The sequence below is a fragment of the Pseudopodoces humilis genome, chromosome 3 (assembly GCF_049639895.1).
Source record: "Pseudopodoces humilis isolate 2021_Gansu_Grassland_sample_001 chromosome 3, ASM4963989v1, whole genome shotgun sequence".
Classification (NCBI taxonomy): Eukaryota; Metazoa; Chordata; class Aves; order Passeriformes; family Paridae; genus Pseudopodoces; species Pseudopodoces humilis.
The window spans coordinates 55,341,468-55,359,738 of record NC_142202.1 but is presented as its reverse complement, the minus strand read 5'-3'; the positions used below and the strand labels follow the sequence as shown (position 1 = coordinate 55,359,738).

General features: G+C 39.5%; 1 protein-coding gene across 2 annotated transcripts in view; it reads right to left on the bottom strand.

The window, feature by feature from the left end:
• Positions 1-8,508: 8,508 nt before the first annotated feature.
• IPCEF1 (interaction protein for cytohesin exchange factors 1) overlaps positions 8,509-18,271 on the bottom strand; it is a 45,428-nt gene continuing 35,665 nt past the window's right edge. For both annotated transcript variants that reach the window (XM_014263443.2, XM_005518416.3), the window contains 2 exons: positions 17,992-18,188; positions 8,509-14,487 (listed from right to left, as the gene is read on the bottom strand). In XM_014263443.2, coding sequence (XP_014118918.1) covers positions 14,287-14,487; positions 17,992-18,188 — 398 coding nt within the window. In that variant the 3' untranslated portion in view covers positions 8,509-14,286. The remainder of the gene's footprint in view (positions 14,488-17,991; positions 18,189-18,271) is intronic.

The following is an 18,271-nucleotide window of genomic DNA, read 5'->3' as shown; positions in this document are numbered from 1 at the left end:
AGCAAAAAACTAAGAAAAATGTATTTTTTTCCATAAGGCTTTAATGTTCATTGGTAGTGCATTGCAGTAAGTACAAGTATTATTATACAACTTCTGTATCTGCATTGTAAACCTTTAATAAAAGTGGCTGTTTCTTGTGGATTTGCACTCAACCCCACTGTCGGTGTTTGTGGTGAAAACATTAAATAGCCCTGATCCCAAACCGACCCCTGAGGGAGACCATTTGTCAGCAATGCCCATCAGGACACTGAACCTTAGACCACTGCTCTTTGGGTGTGGCTGTCCAAGCAGTTTCTCATCTATTGAGCAGTCCACCCATCAAATACATACATGCCAAATTTAGAGAGAAGGATATTGTGGGAGACCATGTCAAAGTCTTACCTGTGTCCAGATAGATGACACCCCAACGCCCTTCTCTAATTCACTGATGTAGTCACTCCATTGTAGAAGGCAAGGTTGGTCAGGCGGGATTTCCCTTGTTGAAGCCAAACCGGCTGTCCCAAATCACCTCCAGGTCCCCCATGTGCCTTGACATAACTTCTAGGAGTTCCTTGATGTTCCCAGACATGGAGGTGAGGCTGATACCTTGTTTCCCAGGGGCCTCCTTTCCACCCATTTTAAAGGCAGGTGCAATGTTTCCCTTTTTCCTATCACCTGGGACTACACCTGACTGCCATGACTTTTCAAATGTGATGGAGAGTATCTTGACAATTGCATCAGCCAATTCCCTATTTATTTGAAGGAGTCTCTATATAAGGGAAGAGGAAAATTGAAGAGATTTTTTACATAAATGCCCCCTCAGCACGAGGTGCTCCATCCTGGAGGACATTTTCCACTGCAGGGATACCAAGTCTCCATGAAACCAAATCTCTTTGCATGAGTTTGTTTCTCTTGAAGTTGGAATGTAGTTGAGTGTAATTGCAAGTGCTTTAGCAGGAGAACTATGCAGCTGAGTTGGCTTTGAACTGACTTGTGCCAGTTTACTCAACTAACAAAGGGAAGGAGGGAGAGTTCAACAGCTGAACTCCCCATCTTTTGGCTTTATTGTTAATAAAGTCAAGGTAGCATGAGTAGGCTTACCTGTGCTACAGGCACCTGACTCTCATTTTGCATAATGGGAAGAAACCTTAGAAATCTATATCATGCCCTTCTGTATCTCCAAATTAATAAAATAATTAGGCACTTAGATTGTGTCATGGGAAAAACAGTCTCAACTAGTTCTTGCTACTTAACCATAAGGACTCAGGTAATCAGGAAAAACTATGGAAATCAACTATGCGCCAGCTGCAGTGGTAAAAGTACTACTTTGGTGGCCTCCAGTGGGCCCCTGCCCCAGTGTGGGTTGCCTGCAGACACAGTCTTCTGGGCAAGGGTGCTACTTATTTTTCACAGGTTTTGGTGTGTTGGGGTCTTTTTGATCAAAGCAGTTTTCTATATAAGGTCAGTGTTTTGCCAAATTTACAAAAAAAACAGCTTAGCTCTGATTTTCCAAAGACCATTCAATAATTTTTTTTTAAGTGACCTACTTCTGCATTACTTGATTTTCTCAGAACTATGTTTTTAAGATCTTTGTTCTCTTGAAATCCTTTTTGTACAGACAAACTGAAAGACTTTCAGTTTTTGCTTTGCATCAAACATTTTCTTCAACATGTAGGATCAAAGTGATGACTTTTGTGTCAGGGCTGTTAACTGCCTGGAAAAGATATCATCTGGGAATTGCCAGTACTGAAATCTCCAAACCAGGCGATAAGATCAGCACTTTACTTTCTACTGGTATCCAGTTCCTAATTTCACCAGCTGCTGTTTCTCCTGATCTTTTTAAAATTTCTCTTGATGAGTGATTCCATGTACTACATTTTGTCAAATAAAGTGGAGGCAAAAGTTCTTGGACTTTCATGTATTTCCGGCTGAACTTTTTACCTGACACAGGATGGTATTTTTTCTACTTTTTTCCCCCCACAGATTTCCAACAACGAATTGTTTTCTTTTGAATTTTTCAAAGAAGCAATATATTTGTGAATAAGATGCAGTTTAGTTCAGGATCATCTGAATTCTCTCTCACTTGTCACCAATTCTCTGAATGTACATATCCAAATCACTTATATTAAATGTTTGTTTGGTTTACTCAATAGTGCAGAGATGATACAGGCTGTTCAAATTTAATTGCTTTTTTTGTATTCCTTCACTGCGATATTTTCTTGTATCTGATGTTCCAGAAAAGAGAAGACAAAAGACCAGGGAACAGGCAGGCCCCAGGCATACACTGTTCACATGTAAATGATGCATCACGTTGTTTCTGCACATCAATTTACTGTCACAGTCTCTTTCTGTAAATATCTGTTTTATTTTTCCCTTGTAATGCTGTCAGTAGGCAGCATTAGAAGAACTCATTCTTCTCAACTGAGTCAGAGTGATAAATACAACCTGGAGATCCAAGTGTGATATGGGGTCTGATGAAAAAGGCAGACAAAACTTGCTCTGAAAGGTTTACAAATCAAGATTGCTTCCATGTATCATAATGCAATTAGATAAAAACAGAGAATGGTAGCATCATAACACTGACTAACACAAAAGTAATTATAAATGCTTATGAGACTTTTATTTTCAAGAGAGGATCAGACTGTATCATAGTACCCACTTATGAGGGATCAAAATTTCATGCATTGACATTAATTCTTGGTAATGGAGAAGATGAACATCACCAGATGAACTCTGAACAGGAGGCCTCCCATTGGTGTTGCTAGTAACTATAACCTCCCTCTGTGCTGATGGTCTTGGCTTAATGCAGTTCATTACAGAGCAACAGAAGATTATTTTTTTTTAAAGCATTTGATAGAGCATTTAAGTGGCCTTTTATACTGCCATCATCATCTCTGTAATTTGGAAGTTGTATATGGGACAACTATAAGAAAGCTTTTTTCTCTCCCAATAAAACGACGCCCTAGATGTGGCAGAGAACCCCCGTGTTAACTGTGTGAAAGTAGAAGTAGCAGTGGAATTACAGGATGCCCAGGAAAGTGGTTGAGTTCTGATCCCTGGAGGTACTTAAAAGATGTATAGAAATGGTCTTTGGAGATGTGGTTCAGTGGTGGGCTTGGGAGCGCTGGGTTAATGGTTGGACTTGATGATCTTAGAGCTCTTTTCCCACCTAAGTGATTCTGTGATTCTACTTCAGCTCAACCAATAGGCAGAAGAACAGGTGGTGTGTACAGTTACAGCCACTTCTCCAAAGACCTGTGCTCCCCAGATCCTTCACCAGCTGGAAGTTTTAGTCCCTTCAATAGCAGAGGGTCTTTAAACAGTCAGAAAAAGAACTGTAATCAGTAGGAAGTGAAGCAATGGCCAATTCATGTGGCTCCCCTGTGTAGTGATGTACTGGAGACTTTTCAGAAGATGTGTCATCAAGGTATAATGGGATTTCAACATGTTGAGCCAATAATACGCTCCCTCCACACTTTTCTTAAAACAAAACACCATGTGTTGGGATCACTTGGACTTGGTAAAAGACTAGCAGAATGCTTGTGTAGAAAGTCTGAACAGAAGGCTGTGGCATTTGGGTTTGGCTTTCAAATCTCTGGATTGGTGAATTTGCCTGTGAGGGATGAGCAAAACACCATCTAAAGAAATCCTCACCATGTTTTGGTTTAAAAGTAGTAATACAGGTCACTAGTTGCAGTAAATTTCAGGTAACAATGGCAAATTTTCAGCCAATCTCTTCCAGGTCCTAAACTAACATACATCAATAATAAAATACAGTCTAGGATTGAGTGAGAAGAAGAAAACAAACAGTGCTAGTAATTTTATTATGCAGGAAAATTCAGTGAAATCCATACTACCCATAATGGAGTAAAACTTTGGGCAAATTTTAAATGTCACATAGATAGTTATCTCCACAGCTGTCTTACTAAGGTTTCCACTTTCCACTCCTCCACCCCTTTCCCATTAACATTTACTGCTTCTGCTTTGTAGTTGATGTTTTACCACTGGTGTAAGTTCAGTGGAAGTACTGCTGCCTCTTCTTCAACACAGCAGCAATCCTCTTTCTTGTCCTATTCCTTTGTAGAAAGGATTCTTCCTTTTAAGTGCATAGTTTCTGAAAATGTATTTGACGGCTGCCACTGGGCTTCTAGCAGAGATATCAATGAGAGTGTTAGAAGAAGTATTACCTTTTTTTTAAGTTTATGATGAAAATAACAGTGAAATAAAATGTTATATAAAAAGTGTTATGAAGAAAAGAAGTATTGTGAGTGTTCAATAGTGTACAGGCTTTCTTCAGTCTCAAGGTGTTTTCTTGCAACCAATATCAGCACTTTCATCTGTGAATCTGTGGGTATGTGCAAATTTATGTGTACTCCAGAAAAGGCTGCTGGATTAGAAAGGATTAATTGGAGCAATACAGAATAAATATCTCTCTTTCATTTTGATCTGTACTACTTTTACATTCCTCACTAATGAAGCACTTAGGAATTTAGCCTGATACTGCAGCTACAAATTTTTCTAAAACTCACACTGAATCAAAGAAAAAACTATATGTCTTTCTTCAGCTAATGCCAAAGGTGTATTTGGTGCAGTGGAATTAATTGGATGCTACATTAAGAACTGAATACAGATTTGTGTATAACTATTCTTCTGATCTTTATTGTAAATTTTTGACAAAGTAGGAGTACAAAATTATTGCAAAGATCCTCATCCAAAGTCATTTTACTGTGAAACTCTGGGAGGCTGCAGGTGGCATAAGAACGCAGAGATAGCTATGTCTTTCTAAGCAATTGTGCAGTGTCTCTGTAGCTTCCCTTGAGAAATAAACAGAATTTATCACTATCCAGGAGGTAGCATATCAGGGAAGGTGTAAACCCACACAGTAGGATTTCATGTCTTCCAAAGCAACAAAACCATTGGAAGACTGAAGGCTGGAGAAACTGAATTGTGAACCTTGCCAAAAGTGGCATCATGGTTCAGGCCACACTCCAAAGTTCAGGCCCAGGGTACTGACCTATTGCAGCTGCCTCTTACGTGTCTTTGGGACTGGACCTACTGCAGTCTCCCCTGTCTCACCTTCCCATCCTGTCTTGACACCAAGACACGGTTTACTATGTCTGGAGGCTTGCCTTGACAGGTGGTGTCTATGAAACAAATGGAACTTGGGAACTAAGGCAGTTTTGCATCCTGCATTATCTCTCCATGGGGTCCTCTTGCCTTGTGTCATTAAGCTAGTTCTAAATGTCAGCTTATGTGCTGTCCAGTCCTGCCTGAGCTGTGGCCCAACCAGGTCACCCTACAATCCTCCAGAGCAGCCGTGCTCCTAAACCAGTCCATACCTTCCTGCATCTGAACTTTATTCCCAGGGGTTACTTCACACACTGATTTTTTGTATGAACAGCACTGTCACACAGAGTCTGCCTTCATAATTTCTCAGAGTCCTTATGGGATAGGCTTCCTTTCTCTCTTTAATGAGTGAAATTCCCACATTGTCTATTGAAGATGTCATTTGTGTCACTGTCTCCGAAGTGCTGAGCTCTATTTGCTGCCTCAGCCCTGAGGCTCTCATCTGCTTCTTCCAAATAGTACCAGCACCATAAATCATTCTTTTTCTTGTCTTAGAAAACACATTTCAGAAACAACAGAGCCACCTGAATTGCCTCATGTCATCAGCAGCAAGAAGAACAGAATAAATTGTTCCAAAGAAAACAAATTATGCTCATGATGAAATATCACATCTATCTGGGAAGGTGATATGTGTGTTTTACAACAGTGTGAAATCTGATTTGGAGCTCCTCCTGACATTTGTAAAGTAAAATTTCCAAATCTCACAGCAAATGACACTATCAGAGTCATCTTCATAGCTGCTGTAACATATGAACTTAAGTACTAGCCAAGGTGAACTGAATTTACTGTCTGAAAAGAGTAAGATTTAGGAAAATGCACCTTAGAAACAAAGATTCTACTACAGCAACAGGACCGCAAGAGCACAGGCATGCCTGTCATTTACCAGGACATGGCTGCCATTGCAAAGGCTGAGAACATTGGAAATGCCTGATTTTCAGCTACTTTCTTGAGACACACCATGACTTTGGGGTTTCACCAGGCATGCACAGAACATTTCACAAGGGACAGAAACACACCATGGTCCTTAAGTGCATTTTCCACAAAACAATCTCTGAAATCTGAACCCTCAGCTTTCAGGGTGGTCTGCAAAACAGCTTTAACAAATTGCTGGATGAGATACATGGATATTAAATAACCAGATACTAAAAATCATCCCTATCTGTTGTATGGTCAGTTGGGGTGTTCCACTCATTGGCTAATCTTGTGCTACCCATTTTCCATCAGACAATAATTTATACTCCTTTCCCACAATCCCTAATTTACCAGCTGTTTCTTCTTTATATCTGCCTTTGCTGCTCATGTGTTCACTTGCTCTTCCTCACAGAGAATCTTTATCTTCTGACTTCTGTTGCATTTTACTGCTTCTGTTTCAGGTCTGGAGAGAGTCATTGTCCCAGGCAGCATCTCCATTTTCACACCCGAAATAAATACCATCACCTCTCTGAAAAATTCCCTCAAATGTGGGATAAGACCATAACAAACTTGGACACGTGAAGAAGAGGGGAAGGCAAAAACCTTGTACTGAGAATAATGAAGCAAAAAAAAAAAAAAAATCATGATCCTGCAGCAAACCGTCTTATTTTTGTTTCCCCTCTTACATACAAACCTGATTTCCCTCCTTGCTTGTCGTGCTGCCAGCAGCCAGCAGGCTGTGCTGAGGGATCACTTTTCTCCTTCAGGAACATGCAGAAGCTCTGTTTTCCCACAGGCAGTACAGACTGAAAGCACTTTGCCAAGAAGTGGAAAGGGGAAAGATACAGTTTGCCCATCAAACTAACAGAGCAGTTTGCCACTGTACGCTGTACCCCATGTACTGATTGTACCAAGGCCTCTGACAGACAATTTGAAACAACCCCTAGTGACAACGAGGATATTTCTTGTGAACAGGAAGATAATACAGGAACTTTCTCACTGACAGCAGGCACTTTCTTCCAGCAATAAGAAAAAGCCACAATAATAGTAAGAATGATGACTGAGCCATTCCAAAATAAGCACTGATGAAATAGGGTCAGGTGCCAGGGATGGAGTCTTTCCCCTCTGTGTTGCCTGTGATCACGCTCATCCCAAGAACGCAGGAAGCAAGCCCAATAAAGCCCAACTGGTTTTTTCTAACCAGACAAAAGCCAAATGTTCAAATCATAATGAGCAACTCAATGATACCTTTATCAAACGTTGGAACAGCTTGTGTTTTGTACCGCCACAAGAGGGTGTAAAGCAAAAGCAAGAGCCAAACAAGAGGCAGCCCAAGCCAGTGAGGTGTTACAGCAGGCATAAGGGTAGACATATGGTGCCCCACTGCCTTTCCTGTCAGCATTCCCACAGCGAGCATGCCAGGAAGGATCCTGAAGAAAGATATCATTGGATGATTTTTTGTACAGTTTTGTTTTCAGGCCCAGAAACCAAATGTTCGGCCGTGCATTAGGCACTGAAAGCAGGAGCACAGGCTGAGATCACATGAAAATTGTTTCCTCAGGTTGTCTTCACAACTCTCTGTCTAGCAGGGAGAAAAAATAGAAATCATTGCTTGGTGGAAGTAAAGGTATAACTTTGTGGGAATCTGAGCCAAGCTAATGCTCTACTTCTGGAAGGAAAAAGTCCCCCTCTTCCCTCCCACTTACACAGTTCTCCCTCCTTCTGCTTCTGCCTGCAGAATCCAGCTGCATCCCTTCTGAGGGTTCTGTCAGGCACTGAACCTCTCCATAAGGCAACTTTAGTTATCATCCCTGTAGATGAGTATCCAGCTTGTTCCCTGCTGCCTGACTTGGCTGAGCAGACAGAGGTGCCAAATGATGAGCTGATTAGCCCAAGGCAAGCAGTGGGAGCATGTAGGAGGTTGGGGGAATAGAGGGGACAGAGACAGGGACATTCTTTTTTCATTCTTTTTTCATTCTTTTTTCATTCTTTTTTCATTCTTTTTTCATTCTTTTTTCATTCTTTTTTCATTCTTTTTTCCTTAGGACAAGCTCATTTCCTAGGAATCACACCTTCACCATACTGCTGGCTGGATGGCCTATCCAACCAGATATCCAACCTGAAACCCTTTCAACAAAAATACCTATCTGCTTTTAATTGAAACAGGCTGCTCTGTGAGCTTAAAAAAATCTAGTCATGTTCAATACCTGTCAGAAGAGATTAATCTTCCTAAAGGATGCCTACAATAACCAATTAAATAGAGTTAACTAATTTAAAAGCAGTTTAAGGGGGCATTCCTCAGTCAAACCATTCATTGACTCTTCCTGGTTCCAGATTATACAACTTAATAATAATATTAGTCCCACACGGAAATTGCTTGTATAAAGCACCAGCAAAAAATAATTTTATTTTATTTTATAGCAGCAAACTGAAAAATCTGCAGTGAAAATAAAAAGAAAAAAAAAAAGGCTGAGCAAAATATTCTCTCATTTCAGTGTTTAATTGACAAGTGCAAACACAAGGCTCTCGTTCTGCAAGATGTGTGTATCATTCCATGAAAATCAATTCACACGTGTAGGCAACAAGCAATAAAAAGGCAGCGCTGAGTGCCAACATTGTGCTGTGAGCTTTAAACCAGTGAAGAAAAAAAAAAAAAAAGACTCAGTAGATAAAGTACTGAATTTGGATTCCATGTACTTTTGTGGTGCTGCAAGCCCTGCCGCTGCCTGATAGAAGTCCTTGCAAATATTCCACTGTGCATGGCTTTTCCTCTCTGCACAGAGCACAGCGGGATAGACACACCCATTCTTCCTTTGGGCCAGACCTCAGCCCTGAAAGCTCAGCACAAGGGCACTGTTATTTGTATGCACAAATGGCTTTTCACCAGGTGAGTTATTTTGCTAAACACTCGTAAGTAAGGTGACTCACATTAACCTCTGCTAGACCAGTGCTAATTTTTCTTCATGAGGGACTGAGAGGTGTGTTTTCACATCCTCTTTCTATTTTTAGTTGTGAAAAGGTAAAACTGCCATAAGCAACTTCAAGAGTCAGAATAATTTGGGCAGGTCCTAAGGACCTAGGACACAGGACCTAGGACACAGGGAGTGGTTCCTAAGCTATGGTAGGATGACACAAACTATTTGCCCTACAGAATAGTATTCACCTACATCTTCAAAATGGACCTCATATGGATCAGATGGGGAACATAAGCTTCAGACACTGGTAGCTACAGTGCTTTCCCAGAGAAATGGATTTTCTCTGTTACAGGCTGAGTCATCTAAAGTCAGCCATTTCCAGATCATAGATCAAGGTTGTTGAGCTATCAGTGAACGTGCATATTTCATCTTGCAACACCTTATAAACCACTCCCTTTGGATTTTTATCAAGAGGAAATAAATTAGGAAAATATTCATTTTTCCAGAGCAGACAGGTCTTGGAACTTTTCTCATAGCAAATTTCAAAGAATGCAGTACTGCTTTCAACACCTTACAATTTTTTTTCAATGTTGAAATGCTTAGTTTTTGGCAAGCTCAGCTCCTACTACCCTATGCAGAGATATGAATTTCAGCATGATCTTAGCTCTGAGCTTCTTCTATTTTCTTTTTTTCACCTCAAATTTTGTTTCATTTTACAATGAAGGCCATTTTTAAAAAAAATCAATAATGTTGCAGCTTGAAGCAAACCAAAATGGGATGAATCTTTGAGCATCAAGGAAACACTCACTGACATCTTAAAATGTCTGCTGCTTTGAAATGTCCCACACAAAACAGGAAATTCCACTTTGGCTCTACTACTGTAAGAAAACCACTTTGGCTTCCTGTTAGAAGAAAGACGTGTCTCATATAAATGAAGTAAACTCGGGCCCTCTCTTGGTTACAGTTGGTTACAATTAGTTCCTTTTGTATGACTAAACAAGCAAAGGAGTAAAATAAAGCTCAAAGCCCAAAACCCAATCACACTACGTGGGGTTTCTCTCATAGAAGTGTGCTTACATGGGCTCCTTTGCTACTTGGAAAGTTTAAAAATACAGGTTTCCATATTAAATCTGTAATAGTCATGTAAGCTTACGGGCTTACACAATACATGTAACACACCCACAATTTTTCCAAGTTAGAAATAATTTTAAATTCTGAATTTCCACAGAGTTTTAAATAAAATACCATTTTTGTTCTTCCCCTCCCTCCTTGACTGTCCCAAACTTGCCTTTTCTCTCAATATGTTCAATATATTTTGGTTTCCTCCAAAATTCAAATTATTTGTAAAAAAAGAGAAGCAGCACATTATTTATTCCTGTTTATTCCTTGTATCAGTTAGGGTATATTTAATTTATTCTTCAGTAGCTGTTACAGTGCTGTGTTTTGGATTCAGAATGAGAATGGTACTGATAACACACTGGTGTTTTGGTTTTTTGCTAAGCCACGTTTATCCTAAATAAAGGATATTTTTCTTTGTTTTGTTCTCTGCCAGTGAGGAAATACACACAAAACCAAACTGGCAGGGAGCATAGCTGGGACAGGTGACTCAAACTGACCAAAGGGATATTCCATACCACAGGAATATGGAATATCCAAAACCAGGGGGAGCTACCTGGAAGGGGGACCTGATCTGGGTTTAGGAAGTGGGGTCTGACAGGTCAGTGTGTGGTGAGCAAATGCATTGTACATCACTTGTCTGGGTTTCTTTCCTTTTTATTATCATTATCATTATCATTATCATTATCATTATCATTATCATTATCATTTACCATTGTTGCTGTATTTTACTTTATTTTAAATTATGAAACTGTTCTTGTCTCAGCATACAAGTTTTACTTCAATTCTGCTCCCCATCACACAGGGATGGGGAAGGAAAAGAGAGGGGGAAGCAGCTGCATGGTGTTTCATCTCCAGCTGCACTTAAAAACCATGACAAGGTGAAACCCTAGTACTGACTGAATCATCAGAGCTCCATGTAAAAATGATTCACAATCCCCACATGATCTCTTCCATCATAGGAAAGGAAATGTGATCCCACCTCATTTTGGTATCTCATGAGATGTACACCAGAAAAGAGTGATTTGATTTCCAGAAAAGCTGCAGAAACAGTTAAAATTAGATATTGTCACCAGAAATTCCAAAATCTCCATTGCTGGACTTGCTGCACCAACTGGCTTTACTGACATAGGAAAAATTGTGCATGTGCACATATCCACACACACATACTTTCTCCCAAAAAAGTATATAAAACATGTCCCTTGAGGCAGATGGTTAAAGACTTCTTGATATTCACACACTAGGGATGCACAGCTCCCTGTGCTATGAGTCAATAGTGCAGGTCTTCCAAACCCAGACCAAGAGATACCAGTTATCCCAAGCATCACTGAGCAGAGCGCAGATTTGTCCAAATTTCTCCTGTTGAGGTGGCTCCCCGCTGTAGCTGTCAGCTTGTGCGTAATTCTGTCTCTGATTATGGCTTTCACGCTGCTGGGCAGCCCCCTGTGATAAACCCAGGCAAAACTGTCACAGTAATTAGCAATGCCAGAAAATTAATCCTGTTTCACTGCAATTTTCACTTCGCATTTTCCACGCTTTCCATTATTTTGAGTCTAAATAGTAGCTGAGGAGAGTGGAGTTAGACTTCCTGCACAGGATTTGCATAAAACCCATACTTTTGTTTTCCTGAACAAAGAAATTTGTTAAAATTATAACTGGGATTGAAGTAACCCCATTAATGAATATTCTGTTCTTTTCTAAGCGGAAGTAGAGGCCAGTCTCAGCAGGTGTCCAAAACCTCAATAGTTCAACAATAAGTATCTATTGACCATCTGAAGGAGAGTAATTCAGAAGCAATTTTAGGCTATGTAATCTGTCAGAACCTATAGCAGAGTTTGGGTAGTCCAAGGCCATCTCTTTGTCCCTAGAATTGGGAAAGCTGTTTTGTGTATGCTTATACAAGTGTGTGAGTGTGAAAAGAGCCAGCACAGCATGTACAGGCCACATAGGCTTTTCTTTGTATACTGCAAATCTACTTCAGTAAATGGAGTTGGCTCAGACTTTGCCCAGAACTGAAAGGCACTGACTTGTCTGGCCCAGTTCAACAGGCCACTTAAGCATGTTCTTCTTTTCAACATCTAAGTGAAGATGCTTTTGAAGGAAAATGGTGTTTACATGCTTTGTTTCATGAGAAACTTGCATGTGTCATAGAAAATGTACATGCAATTTGACCTCAAATATTTATCAGTTACTTAGCACCAGGTAGTTAAAAATGAAATGGACCTAGCAGGTTAATCCCTACACTCCTAATTTTCAGGGTGTTCTCAGAAATTAATTGACAGCATTTCAATGGGAATGGTGGAAGAATTATGAAAAAAACCAAAAAAAAACCCAAAAAAAACCCCAAAACCAAAAACCCAAAAATAAGAATAAAAAAAGCAACCTAAAATTTGGCTCCATTTTTAAGATGCAATTACTCCAAATCAAATTGCACCAGGTATTAAGCTTGCTTAACTTCTAGTTATAATTAGTGAAGTGAGGAAATCACTGCTCATATGATGATTTCCTGAAAAGAATGGCTTTTTAACCAACCAGAGTTTTGTGTCTGATTCCCCATTTAGTCATTTTTCATCTATTTCCTTGCCTCTATTTTAAAATAAAAGCTGCTGGGTATTAAAAACACAACGTCAACAGTCAAACTAATTACTACACTGGTGGAAAAGATTTCATATGTTCCCACTAACACCATTATCTTTTGTTTTCTCAATCAAGCTATGATAAAACATAAAATGTATAAAGACAGATGAATATGGCTGCATCTCTACAGTGTATTTTGCTTTAAAAGATAAACTGCATTGAAAACTAATGACAAAGAATATCTTTATGAAATAGCAACAGAAGTGCAGATTGTCACAGTTCATGTAGTGGCATTAATTTGGGAATTGTGGACTAATTCTTGCTTTTCAAAATTGGGCTCTGAAAAGTCCCTTATACTGCAGAAGAGGGGAAGACAAAACCCCAAAACCTTGTACTGAGAGCAATGAAGCCAAAAAATCGTGATCCTGCAGCAAAACCTATTTTTTTTCCTGAAAGGGAAATCTTGAAACTTTCTAGAAAGCTTTTTTCAGGCCCTGAGTTGTACAGATTTTCTTCATCTAAAACTCAAAGCTAGAAAAGCAGAAGAGTCACAGCAGATGTCTCAGGGTAGCTTCAGCTGCAGAGCCATTACTGTGATCTACAATGGAACACAAAATAAAGAGGCATTTCAAGTCAACCTGTAAGCACTCACAGCTGAGTGGTTTTGGTCCACATGTGCCTATTTATATTAGGAAATTCAGCATATATAAATATATAAATAAAACATCTATACAGTACATAGACACATTCATATAAGCCATAAAATCACATATATTTACAAAAATATTTGCAGCTTTGTTTTACACTTCCAAGTCCACATTAGGAGTTTAGTTGTTTAGCTTCTGCCTTGTGAATGTGATCACCTTCCTTAAGTTGGACTCTGGGATGAACTTGTACCTTATATACTCCCATCTGTCAACAATAAGAAAGAAGAACATAATCTTCCAAGGAATTCTGCCAAGTCCATAAGTTGAAACTTGTCTCACTGAAGAGTAAATTACATGTCAGCAAAAACTGAAAGACCTCTTCTTCATGTAGAAAGACAGTACCTTCTTGGTCTGGACTGTATATAAATTTGAAACTCATAAAACATCAGGCAGAGCTCAAACTGGGTGCCTGGCAGCTGTCTACAGTATCAGCTCATGCATTATTACTCTTCCATTTGACCCAGTTTAAACTGGTAGAGTGGTGAAAGTAAATGGGTACAGAAATGAAAATGTATACATCGGGTTAACTTAGAGGGTAAAAAGGTAGACTACATCCTGTAGTTTAGCTTCATTTCAAGGTAAATTGTATGCTTAAAACAATCCCAAGGATCTCATATTTATACAGGACATATTACATAGTTCTGTGTCCTCCAGGAGCTGGACACTTATAATTTTCTTCTCCAAAAACTGAAAAACCATTCTTTGCTGCTTTGTTAAATACTCTTCTTACATATGCAGGCCACGTTCAGGCATGCTTTTTTTGGGGAACTTGGGCAAGTTTGGGAAACTTGCCCTTTTGACATTAAGTAAGTTCTGCAAGAGCATTTAAAACTTTGGAGAATGGGTTGTTTTCCTTTCGAAGCACACTTGCGAGAAACAAGCCTCAACATACAGCAGCTTAAATTGCTTGTTCATGAAGACCCGTGGAGAAAAACCTTGCCATGTGCCACTGATCAAATAGCACTTTCAGTGATTGGCTGTGGAGTCATCTCTTGCTCCTCACTATTCTCGGTGGACGTGTCCTGGACCTCCTGCTGCTGATAAATATCTTGGACCAGCATGATGTTTGTGCTCCTCCACTCTCTGTACTTCACTGCTGTCAACTTTGGGTCCTCTAGCAACTGGTTAATTGTGGCCAGGTCATGCTCCTTACACTAGGAAGAGAACAAGGGGTTATTTCCACAGAAAATGTTGAATGAATTGTCCCTAAGAAAAAGTCTGAGAAAAATAGAGTCATGTCACAAGGAGACATCCGATTACCCATCCTCCTGGCAGCTTGTTCCCATTTTTTGGGCATAGGTCTTCAAAGCTATGTTTAACAGCAAAAAATATTCCTAGTTAAAGGTAAGTTATGATTTCATCTAGATTTTTTTTAATAGGCTTCTTAACAAAACTTGATGAGAGAATATGAAATTTACACATTATTATGCTGTCTCTCAACAAGACAGTACATGCATGAAGCTAGACACAACAACATTTATTTCTGTAATATTCTGTAATTATTTCAGTTCTAACTTTCTCAAAAAAACACTTACTCTATGTAATAAATGTCTCTTCTCTGGGAGCTGGACTGAACATAATTTTGGATATAATTTGTGCACTGGCAGTAGAGTGGCTACAGTACATGTGGCTGCCATCTACCACCAGCTACTGCTAATAAATCAAGTATCTACTTTTAGGCAAGAGCAGCTCAGACCATTTGTTGCAGGCACCCTGGTTCACTTGTAAGATGTGAGCAGTGACAGATGCAGGGACACTGAGTCTCTGTATGTCACAGAACTACAGAATGGTTGAGCTTTGCAGGGACATCTGGAAGTCTTTTGATACAAAACCCTTCCTCAGGCAGAGCCACCTACTGCAAACAGCCTAGAACTGTGTTCAGATGACTCTTGAATATCTCCAAGGACAGAGACTCAACAGCTTCCCTGGACAACCTGTGCTTGGTCACCTTCTGTATTTCAGTTTGAACCCATCACTTCTGGTCCTGGTCACTGAACACCACTGAAAATAGCCTGGCTCTGTGTTCATTACACCCTCCTTTCACACACTGATATTCTTTGATGTCCTCACATGTTGTGGCATAACAAACCACTTTGCTTTTCCAGCCCATATTGCCTATCCATGCAATGGACCACAGCATAGAGAAGCCGCAGTGAGCAGGGACAATTTCTTAAGGAAGCACCATGCTGCACTAACAAAACTTGACTACTTTTTCCAGGCTCCCTCCTTCCAGTCTGTGGGAAAGCGATAGAATAGTTGTAGCCATCTTCTCCTGCTGCCACCCATTCATCACACCCAAGGACACCCTGTGCTGGTGGCTGCCTTGAAAACACCCTGAAAGTACTCCCACACATTCCTTTCACCTTCTGATAGCAGCAATCAGCTGTTTATACACCCATATCCCACTTATACTCTAATGAAGCTTCAACTGCTCCAGTCTCTGTGATTCTTTATCTGCTTTTTAAACCCAAAAGCTTGTTCAACTGTATTTTACATACATCCTACCCTCAAGACACAGTGCCAGCCCTTTTAAGGAGACTTCTGGCATTGATGCAGGGATATGTGCAGTTAGCTTAAGAGAAGAAGAGAGGAGATAAGGAGATGGAAGGGAGAGGAGTATTTCTATTGGACAAACTTGGCAGCAAAAAGTCATGCCATGGAATTTCTCCTGTAGCACTAAAACTATTTCCTACATTCACTAAAACTGTGATGCACTTACACATAGCTTCCCTCTCTTCTAAAGTATTCAAAGCATGCTTTGTTAATGATAAATTGTGGCAGCAACATTAATCTGTTGTTAAATATGTGGAGTCAAAAGTCTAAAATTAAAATTGCATTGAGACTTGCATAAATCACTTCTCAAACTAATAGGGTTTTAATTAAAGTAGAGTACATATGGATCAGAAGCAAAAAACTCCTGATTTTTAAATTTTCAGTATATAAGTTCCAATTATCTTATGTCTTATACATTAAGAAAATTGACTTTAAAAGCTCATAATTCCACTGACATAAAGAATATGGCACTTTCCTACTGCAGGGATTTGACTTTCAGACAGGCTAACTTAAATACTGCTGTGTACAGAACTGTGATTACGAAGAAGTGCCTGTGCTTTTTTATTTGTCTTGTCAATGCTCCAGTTTCTTAGTTTGAAGAAAGAAAAAAATAAAAAAACACCAAAAAAAACTCCGAAGAGATGAACACTCCAAAACTAATTTTTCCATATTAATAAAAGAGTTAGACAAGCCTAAGTTAACTACAACTCTTATAATACTCCCATGCTAAATCAGTTCACTGTTACCATCAATGCATCACCTTGCTTGTGTCTGACATTAAGGCTTCCATTCTAATACTTACCCCATAATAATGAAAGTGACTGTCTCACAAAACACAACTCCATTTTGCACTACCTGGTTCTTAGATTTATTAGTGAGGCTCCTGTCAGGGAAATCCTTGCAGAATGTTTCTGTACATAGTTTTCTATCTTATAAAACAGGCATACTTTTTAAACTAACTTTCTGCTGTGTGGGGGGCTCACTTTATTGGTGATGCAAATGAGTACTTCTGTAGTCACTGCCACATCACTGAAAACTCTTTGGTACTAAGAAGAGACTTCACCAGGTCTCATATGGAGCCAAGAAGATTGCCTCTCTTCCCAATTCCCTTTACAATTGTACTTTTCAGGATTTTCAATACAGACTGAGGTACCAAACCCAAAACTCCCATTGCAACTAAAAATCAAACCAATGATTGTGCTGACAGGATAAGTTTTTAGAATCATAAAACTGCTAAGGTTGGAAAAGACCTCTAAGATCATCAAGTCCAACCATTTTGCATGCATTTCTCCAGCTTACAGTGCCTGAAGCCAAATGCATCCATTTGAAACAGGATACTCAATTCCTGCTTCTAATGTATATGAAAATAAACAAGTGAAGCCCCAAGTCTGCATTTATTCTTTCTCCTTCTTACAATATAAATGCTATGGTTAAGCTTTTTGTTTCCCTCAGTACCATTCAGAAGCAGGCTTTGAAATCCCATGACACTTCATGCTGGCAAGTAAACCACTTCATAAATTCCCATATTCCACACAGAGTTACCGGCTCTTTCATGGAACATCTCCTGAACCCCTGCACCCCTCCAGTTCGTGATATATTTCCAACATAAAAGCAGGATGCTTTTGTTATTAAAAATATTTTAGTTACAGGAGGTCTTTACAATAGCTTTGGCACATCCTGTACATTCTCTGATAATCACATAAGGAAAACTTTTTTTGGCTCAGGGTCATTTTCATGTCCTTTATCATCAATGTACTTTGACTGCTCTTCCTTTTTTAAGGCTCCCCTGTTTATTGCATTTAGCTGAGCTTGCAAGTTTTCCAGTTAACTAAGAGTTTTCTTTATTAAATTTTCCAAATGGGCTGGAACTTCTGCAAGAAGAGTCCCTCCTGAGCCATAGCCTCTGCTTCCAGGCCAAACTGAACAACATAATGCAGATCAGTATTCACAATGAAGCAGAAAAAAAAATAAATTAAAAAACTTAGCAAAATTCCTTGGGGTTTTCAGTAAATATGTAATTAGAGTTTGGCTGAAGTCTATACTGTTTCTTTTTCAGCCAAACTGCTTTTTTCTCTCTTTTCCCTTGGCAAGATCTGCAAACTCACCTTTAATGTGCTGTTCAGCATTCGAATTTTGTGGAGTTTCTCATTAATGGAGGGGTTTTTGCTGCGCTTGATAAATGACTTCCGAAGCTCCTTCTTGGTTGACAGTCGACGATCCCCAATGGGAGACAGGCTTGCTTGCTCCAATGACTTGTAAAGCCTCTCCATCTCATCATCATCATCATCACATTTTTCCTGGTCTGCAAAGAAAAGAATAAACTGGGTATGAGAGCATGAATGTGACAGCAGATAACAGAAAAGGTATGTTTAGCCATCAGGAAGA